This window comes from Molossus molossus, unplaced genomic scaffold (assembly GCF_014108415.1).
Source record: "Molossus molossus isolate mMolMol1 unplaced genomic scaffold, mMolMol1.p scaffold_m16_p_20, whole genome shotgun sequence".
Classification (NCBI taxonomy): Eukaryota; Metazoa; Chordata; class Mammalia; order Chiroptera; family Molossidae; genus Molossus; species Molossus molossus.
Window position 1 is genome coordinate 9,814,031 of NW_023425356.1, and position 8,722 is coordinate 9,822,752.

General features: G+C 51.8%; 1 protein-coding gene across 1 annotated transcript; it reads right to left on the minus strand.

Moving 5' to 3' along the window:
• Positions 1–1,921: 1,921 nt before the first annotated feature.
• Positions 1,922–6,531, minus strand: AMIGO1 (adhesion molecule with Ig like domain 1). Its single transcript, XM_036273615.1, has 2 exons — positions 6,479–6,531; positions 1,922–6,054 (listed from the first exon to the last, which is right to left on the minus strand). Exon 2 carries the CDS (start codon positions 5,987–5,989, stop codon positions 4,529–4,531), a length of 1,461 nt encoding a protein of 486 aa, XP_036129508.1. The 5' UTR covers positions 5,990–6,054; positions 6,479–6,531; the 3' UTR covers positions 1,922–4,528.
• Between the last annotated feature and the right edge of the window lie 2,191 nt (positions 6,532–8,722).

An 8,722-nucleotide genomic window follows, 5' to 3' on the forward strand; every position in this document is an offset into this window, starting at 1 on the left:
GCTTTGGCATCATTTCACTGACTGCCAGGGAGGTGTGTCTGTGAGGTGTCTCCATCCCTCACCACTGGGGTTGCTCCTCCCTACGAGAAAAAGACAATGAATGTTCCAGACAGAGGAGGGCTGCCCTTTAGTTAATATTTTATCAATGGAAAAAATTAGGTAATTTTTCAAATTTGAATTCTTTTCATTTTTTTCCTTATACCATTTCCTCTCCCCTTATGTAATATTCTACCATGACAGTCCCCTTCCAGAAGTACCAAGAGAGTGGCCAAAGAATTTGCATGTTCAGAGTTCAGTAGAATCCAGTCCAATTTCTGGTGGGCTGTGCCTGTACCAAGAAAATGGGGAAGTCATTTCTCTGTTCTATGTGATGCTGAGTACACATTAACTATCAGGGACTATTAACCTCCCGTTAGGTGAATAGACTTTTAGCCAAACTAAGATAGTCACCATTTAGGTGAAAGTATATAGGTAATCAAATATTGTGAAAGTGAGCTGCTCCTACCATTTCTTTTAACCCAGTCCAAGCATTTTCCCACCGTACCTTGAGTAGGCTTGTTCTAGACTTCTAACAGAGCTCTGCAGGGAGGCCAGCCTCCTCCCCAGGGATCCAGGAAGCCTCCATTATCTATAGGCTCTTGCCCATATCATGGAATTTCTAAACTCTCCTGCTAAGGAGCCAGTGACATTTCTTTTGAGAATCTAAACTATGGTCTGCTAGCCCAAACCAGCCCACTTTCTGGTTTTGTATGGTCTGTATGGTATGAGCTAATAAGAGTTTTTGCACTTTAAATGGTTGAAGAAATGCAGAAGACATGTTAAAATGATATGAACTCCAAATTTCAATGTCCATAAAAAAGTTTGAAACAGAGCCACGCTCATTCATTCATTTACTGTGTGTGACTTCCTGCTACACTGGGCACAGCTGAGTCGTTGTCACAAAGACCGCATGCTATCTGGTTCTTTACAGAAAAAGTTTGCTGACCCCTAGTCTGTCTTAATGCCTGGATGTGAATTCTACTCGTGCCCTTAGGATAGCATTGAAATATTCTTTCCCTACACAGGCCACACCCTTCAGAGGTACAGTGAACCCCACCCACAGGCTGAAAAGAGAAATAAACCACTCACAGACTGTGCCCAAACAGAGAGACTCAAGCCAGGTTTAATGATCATTGTCTAGTTTTCGGAGCCCAGAGGCTCCAAGGTTTGCCAACCTGGGTATACACAGTGGGAGGAACAGGGTCCTGGACACAGGGACGCCAGCTTGCTTTGCCAGCAGGGCTCCGAGGAAGTACAGAGGTAAGAACACACAGAAAAACTAATCAGTCAGCTTTGCCCTCCCCAGCTGGTGTGTACCTTCTCCTGGCCTCTTCCTAGGAGCCCCATACATACAGGCAAAGAAAAAAGGTCACAATCAGACAGACTGCTGAGCCTTGTCGTACTGTCTCCAGGAACACCTGCTTCTGGGAGACATGTCTGGGTGTGGTGAGGGGGAGTGAAGGGGGTGATCTCAGCCTGTTCTTAGAACGAGACCTGGCAGTTTTCCTACACAGGGTTCTAGGGAGCTTACACATGCTGAATATTCAGTCCCCCAAGGAGAAAGCGACCTTTGGGTTCTATCAGCTGAAGCCACAGAAGAGGCTAATCTACAGTATGTGGCGGCGGGGGGTCGGGGGGCAGCCAGGCACACCTACCAGCCTTTCAAATTAGTGGACAGAGTAGGGAGACTTACAGCCTCAGGGCCTTTTCTTTTTAAAGTTTTTTTTTTCTTTATTGATTTTAGAGAGAGGAAGAGAGAGGGAGAGAGAGATAGAAACATCGATGAGAGAGAACATCAACTGGCCGCCTCCTGCATGCTCCCCACTGGGGATCGGGCCCACAACCTGGGCATGTCCTGACCAGGAATTGAACCGGCGACCTCTCGGTGCATGGGTTGACCCTCGAGCACTGATCCACACTGGCCGGGCTCGGGGCCTTTTCTTATTCCCCAACTTGGGTAGGACTGCTGAAGAAAATGGCCCTCCTTAGTCCTCAGGAACTCGGCTAGAAAGCCCTAGGCCTGCTTCATTTGATACTCACTTAAGATTTTCAGCGCCCTAGATAGCTCCTGGAGGGGACACTCCAGCACAGAGATGAGATTTTCCCCAGGCTCCCTGGGAAGTGAGCAGGGAGTCCTGGTTCTTCCAGCTCCAGTAACAAAATCCCCACAGGCCTCCGGAACTTAACCAGACAAATTTACCCCCTTGCCCGTTTTACCAGGGCAGATAAAAGGAAGAGCAACTGAAAGCTGCTTGGTCCCCTGCCAGTTTCCTCTGGGTCCTTCCTTGACCTAATTGTACACTATGTCTCATCTATTGTCTTTAATCCAAGGAAGGTTTCTGAGGGTCTGAAGAACTGGCTAGCTCCTCACCACCCCTTCTCCCATGGTCCTCAGCCTGTGGTTCTCCTAACTCCAGGCCTTGCAGAGAAGTTATTTGGTGCCATGGAGATGTGGGTGAAGCTTCAGAGAGTCCAGAATTAATTAAAAGTACAAGAGTTTATTTGGGGAGCCTGGCATGATCACTGTCTCCTACAGGGCAAGAAAGTTGTGTGCCTGAAGTTGTGCACATAGGTGGAGACCATTCTGAAATGGATCGTAGTGGGGACTGAAGAATCACTGTCTTGATGGGAGTCAAGGTGTGGTGTGCATGCATACCTAGAAGCATGCGTACCTATGAGCATGCAAGTACTTGAGGGAAACATTGCACCTCTCAACAAAACTGGGTGCTAAGAAAGGATGGACAGCAGCCTTGACCTCCCAGTCCCCTTCCCCAATCTTAACAGGCTGCGGGAGTCAGGCCTTCCTAGCAAGCAGCCCTCACCCACAGGTAAACAACACCTCTTGGAATCTAAGGAACAGGTCAGAAGATCTGGAGAACTTCCACTGGACAAGGAACTTGGTAAGAGAGAGGGGACAGACTGAAAAAGACCAACATCAGAGAACACTTTTACCTCTGCCCTGCTCATGCCCTTGACAAAGCCTAGAGCAGCCGTCTCCCAGGGCTTCCACTAGTCAAAGGGAGAAGTTTGAGGGAGTGTCTATCTCCATACTAAAGTACTCTGTAACCTTGGATGGAATGGAATATTGGCCTGTTCTTAAGTTCCTCTGGTCTGCCGACCACAAGTGCACAGACCTCAGGCTGAAAGCGCTGGGGGTGGCAGAGCTTCCCTTCGGAAAGTTTAGTGCCACTGGCTGTCTCTGTTACAAGACTGCCTGGAACCTTGTGGAGATACAGAAGTCTAAGCCACACTCCAAAATGCCATTCTGGGGCAAAGATCACACAATTCCAACCCCTCGGCTGATGGAATCCCATGCTTTGGCTTTGCAGCAGGAGTGAGATCTCTGAGCGAAGCAAGGTAGCTTTGTCAACACAGGAGGTACATAACTGGTTCCCCCGGTGTCCCCAAGCCCAGTCTAACCTAGCTGGGGCCAGACTTTTCAGGACTCTACCCTCCGCAGAGCAGCATACTAGGGAAACTTCAGAATCCCACCTGAGCTTGCTAAGGAGACTAAATGAAGAGATGGTATACACAGAAAGTCAGGTGGGTCCAGCTGGATGCTACCTGTGTGAGACTGATGTACCCTTCTAGTCTTCGTGTATTGTAGCCCTCCATCCCACGTCTGGGGCAGGCATCTATCCATAAAAGCTTTGCTTTCAGCAGCCCCCACCCTGGCCTGACACATGGGTGCTAGAACCCAATGCTAATCCAGAATTTCACCAACCAGGAAATGAGCCAATCTGGAGTTCACTCCCCAATCTACAAGTTTTGTGCTGCACCTATGCTGTGGTGTGAACCCCTCTGTGCCACTGATCCCAGGACCGGGCACAATACCTCATCTCACATCACTGCCATCTCTGACAGACAACAAGCGAGGCTCCTCGGGAAAAACAAAGGCATTATGGGAAGTCTCACAGCAGCTTGGGGGAGTGCTATTGATTGAGATCTCCCATTTTTTCCTAACTCATTTTGCCAAAGGTTTCTAATTTCCCCAGCTGTGAAGTGTGACTTCCTGGCCTGAGAAGATACTAGAGCTTTCCCCCCATATAGCTCCTGTGGAAGCTCCCCCAACACACCCAACATCACAAATGTGGGTGGGCAGAGATAGAGAAAAAATGATTTCCCCCTACAAATGAGTTTCTCTTAAGGAGCCAGGGATGACCTCAAAAAAGTTTAGGGAGTCTGCTGTTCCCCCAACCCTTCCTCATTCCCACCCAACTCAGACACGCTCCTCCTCCTCACCACTTTGACAAATGCCAGGGCTTTGGGGACGGGTGTAGCATTCATCTGAGGACTGATATATCCATATTTGAAAATCATGGCAGCCACACCATGGTTGGGGTCTTGCCTTCTGTTGTACCCGTGACCAATTCTCCAGGCCAGGGGGAACCCACTCCCTTGGGCAGCCAGCCCTCTCTTCCATCCCCTCAAATCTTTCAGGGGTGCATTACCTCTCCTGGGGCAGAATCTCCCCACCAACCTATCCTGCTCACACCACAATAGGTGTATCAGAGAAGACTGAGCTGACGGATTCTGGATCTGACATCCTCCGCTGACCCTTGCCTGTCGCCTCGGGCACCGGCAGGGTGTTGCCGGGTTTGAGCTTGCCATTTTGATCCTGCCCGGGTCCAGCAGGTTCCAGGAAGGCCACCCGCCGGTCAAAACCATCATCCTTGTCCCCACCAGCCATAGGATCGTGGTTAGGTGTGGTACTAAGCATAGAAGAGCTGAGGCTATCTCCTTGGTGGCTGGAAGGCTTCTCGACACCCCGGCACCAGCAGCGACAAGGGGTTAGGTACAGGTATATGAGGACCAGGACCACACTGAGGATACAGCCCACGAGGGTGGTATAGGCTGTGTTGAGGGTGTCGTGGTGTCCGTGCTGGGTGAAATTGTACACCTTCAACTCCACAGACAGTGTCTCATTGAAAGCTTCCCCCATGGCATAGCAGGTATACACACCCTCATCCTCGACCTGCACCCGCTGGAAATGAAGACTGCCATTCTCAAACACTCTCACTGTGCTGTTGGCCACCACATCTAGCACTCGTTCATTGCTGGGTGTCACCCACACTTTAGTCATCTCCTGCTGCTTGGTGTCACAATGGATGGTCAAGGTGTCACCCAGGTGGGCCTCCCAGGCACGTTCCTTGTACTCGCTGCAGTTGAGGTTGAAGACACTCTGCAGCTTCTTGGCCCTCACACAGTGCAGGTCCTCCTGGAAGTCCACAACGGGGCTCAGCTGCCGGTGCTGCCAGTGTGCAAAGAGCTGGTAGAGCTCACAGTTGCACTCTAGAGGGTTGTTATGCAGGTACAGCCCATTCTTGACCCATGCGGGCAGCTTCTGCAGGTCGGACAGCGGTAAGCTCTTTAGCTTGTTGGAGGAGAGGTCCAGGAGTGTCAGCTTGGGGAGCCTGACCAGTTCCAGAGGGAAGCGGGAGATCTGGTTCTGGCTTAGGTAGAGTTTCTGCAGCTGGGCCACATCCTCGAAGGCTGAGCGGTCCACTGCCATGATATGGTTATTGTAAAGCAGCAGCACCTCCAATGACTGCAGCCCACTGAATAAGGATTCGTCCAGCGTCCGCAGCTGGTTGGAGGAGAGGTCCAGGTAGCGCAGTTTGGGTACTGGGGAGAAGGCCTCCGAGGAGATGAAGTTCAGGTGGTTGTGGCTCAGCAGCAGGGAGTGCAGGTAGGGAAGGTGTGTAGGGGTCCACTCAGCCCGCAGGCGGCTCAGGTTGTTGTGGCTGAGGTCTAACAGGGCGGTGTATCTGGGCAAGGAGTGGGGCACATTGGGCAGCTGCTGCTTGGAGCAGCTGAGGATGTTGCTAGCGCATAGGCAGGCAGCAGGGCAGCTAAACACTGGCCGGCCAGCTCTGGCCACCTCAAAGAGGAGCAGGAACCAGGACAGCAGCAGGAGCCAGAGGCCTCGCAGGTCACACAGGGGTTGCATAGTGTCACTGGGGAGGGCGAGGAAGGCCACCAGGAAGATCTGGGAGGGAGTCACCCAGGCATGTTCTGGTGGGGTAAAGAAGGGTCATTTTCACTACAGGCTTAAGAGAGAATAGGTTTATGGTCACCAGGTCCAATGGAGAGAAGGACTCGCTCCCCCACCCCCACCCCAATTAGGCTAGAAGTCAAAGGAAGAGGTGCGGGTAGTTCCCAGGCACTGTGCAGGCAGTGGGCTCAAAATACTGGGACAGAGGAGGAGGTGGGCACAAAGGCCTGCTGGGCCGGGGTCACAAGAGTGTAGGATGGAGACATGCCCGGGATGTCAAGCATTGTTGGTTTCACAGAGGTTGCCTGGGCAGGTTTGGAGGCGGGGTCTCCAGTGCCTTGGGAAGGTCAACAGGGCACCGGCTGTGCAGGGGCGTCCCAATGGGGTTGAGGATCCCCGGGGCCTGTCGGGGTGGGCTCCCCCCGGGACCTCTGGTCACTGCACCTGCTTGGCGAGGACGTGTCTCAGCCCATGGCAGGTCCGGGCGCTCCGTCGCGGCCTCCACGGCCGGCCTGTCGCGGCGCCCTCCTTACGCAGGGGCCCGCGCCCAGCGACATCCCTCCCGGAAACTCGCCGCGCTCCGCTGCGCCCCTTCCCGGGAGCCTCCGCCTGCACCGCTGCGCCCGCAGGAGCCCACCGACCACGGCCACCGCCTTCGGGTCCGCGGGTCCGGCGTGGAACGGTGCGGAGAGCCGGAGGTGCTGCGTGCGATCCGAGCGGAGGGAGCGGCGTGAGGGCAGCGAGCACCGCGCGCGTGCCCGTCGCTGCCGCCGGAGCCTCGGGGCGCGTGCGCGCGCGGGGGCGGGGCGCACGTGCGTGTGTTTGTGTAGGAGCTGGACGGACGGCGGCGCGGGTCAGTGGCTCTGAGTAAGTGTCGGGGGCCGAGACCTATGAGGTGACAGGACCTATCTGATGACGGAAACTGTCAGGAAGGAGACTCGCCCCTTCACTGCTGTATTACTTCCTCCACCTTCCTCCATCCTCTTCCTTCCGCCCCTCCAAACCGCTCTCAGGAACAGTAACTCTGAGTTAGCTGAACTGACTCCTGGGCAAGGAGCGTTACAGGTCTTTTAATTTTACAAATTAAAGAAATCTAGCTCAATGTTGGCGGGAAATTTTTTTAGGTTCCTCCTCCCCTCTCTCTAGGGCTGCGAAGTCTCCACAATTTGTGGAAAGACTTAGGGAAGCCCCCCCCCCCCAGTCTTGATGCCACTATTCCACCACTCTTGGGGTACCAAGGAAGGGTACGGCTCCACAGTCTGCAAGGCAGATAGGCAGGAGGGGAGGGTAAGGGGAGGTCTTTGGGGCATGCTCAAGCCCCAGGATGCCCCTCCTCGGACACCCCATTCAGCAATTCCCACTCCACCCCTGACACACACACAGGGCAGCATACAAGCCAGGGACAGGTTTCTATTCCTAGAAACTTAGAAACCCGCCCCAGACTGGGGGTGGGGGTCATTCATCCCTTAGGCCTGCCCACTGGCAATCTTTCTGAACCAATGCCAGCTCTTTCACCTCCCCTTCTGGAGCAGTATTCCAGCGTGGTTTTTCTGTTACCTAATCATTAAGATGAAGGGTGGGGTGTCTTCTTTCTTCTGTGAAGAAACTGTTCACAGTATGTGTTATTGGGGATTAGGCTCTGGGTGAGGGACATGTAAGAAGAGCCTGGACCTTATGATTCAAGATTTTAGCTATTGGGGTGGTAGACCCTGAGGAAGAAATTACCTTTTTATTCCTTCTAGTCTCTTACAACAGCAAGAGCAATGTCTCAGTACATTAGCCTGCTAAGAGTTTTAAAGAAAATTTATATCTGTCACATATGTTTTACCATGAATTTAAGTGAATGCAGTATCTCTTTAAGGGATATTAGCATGCTAACTTTATGCATAGTGTGAAAAGGTCTTTTTCCTGTTCATTCCCGGTGTCTGTGATAAGGTGGAGAGGGTATCAGGAAGTGGAAAATCCTGAAATGACCTTGTATCTGTTTTTTATCGCTGCATAACAAATTACCTCCAAACTCAGTGGTTTAATACAATGATATACACTTATTGTCTTGCACAGACAGTTTCTGTTGGTCAAAGATTCAGGAGTGTTTTGGCAGGCAGCTTGGGCTTTTGGGGGTGGGGGCGTCTCTCATGCAGTTGCATTTCATATGTCAGGTGGAGCTACAATCACTGGAAGGCTTAGCTGGGGCTGGAGAATGAACTTCCAGAGGCTCACTTCCATGACTCACTCATGCGGCTGGCTGTTGGCAGGAGGCCTTGGCTCCTCTTCATACAGGTCTCTCCACAGGACTGCTTGAGTGTCCTCACAGCCTGATAGCTGACTTCGTTCAGAGCAAGATATCCAAGAGATAGCAAGGCAGAAGTCACATTGATCCAGCCCTCTGAGGTCACACCTGTCACCTCCACTTTGGTCACATGGACCAGCCCTGATTCAGTATGGAAGAAGAGTACACAAGGGGTGAATGCCAGGAGGAGAGGATCATTGAAGTTGGCTGTCACACACATCATCTCTGAAATCACATCTATTGTTTCATTTGGAAAATTTCGAACATGCACAAAAGTGGAGAAAATAATATAGTGAATTCCCATAAAACCACCATCCCTATTCAAAAAGTATTAAGGACATCTCATCATTTTACTTTGTAATGTGTTCCTGAGAAACACATACCTTTCCCACCTCACC

Excerpts from the sequence above, each read along its gene's own strand:
- AMIGO1 (XM_036273615.1), bottom strand. The coding sequence starts at position 5,989 with ATGCAACCCCTGTGTGACCTGCGAGGCCTCTGGCTCCTGCTGCTGTCC.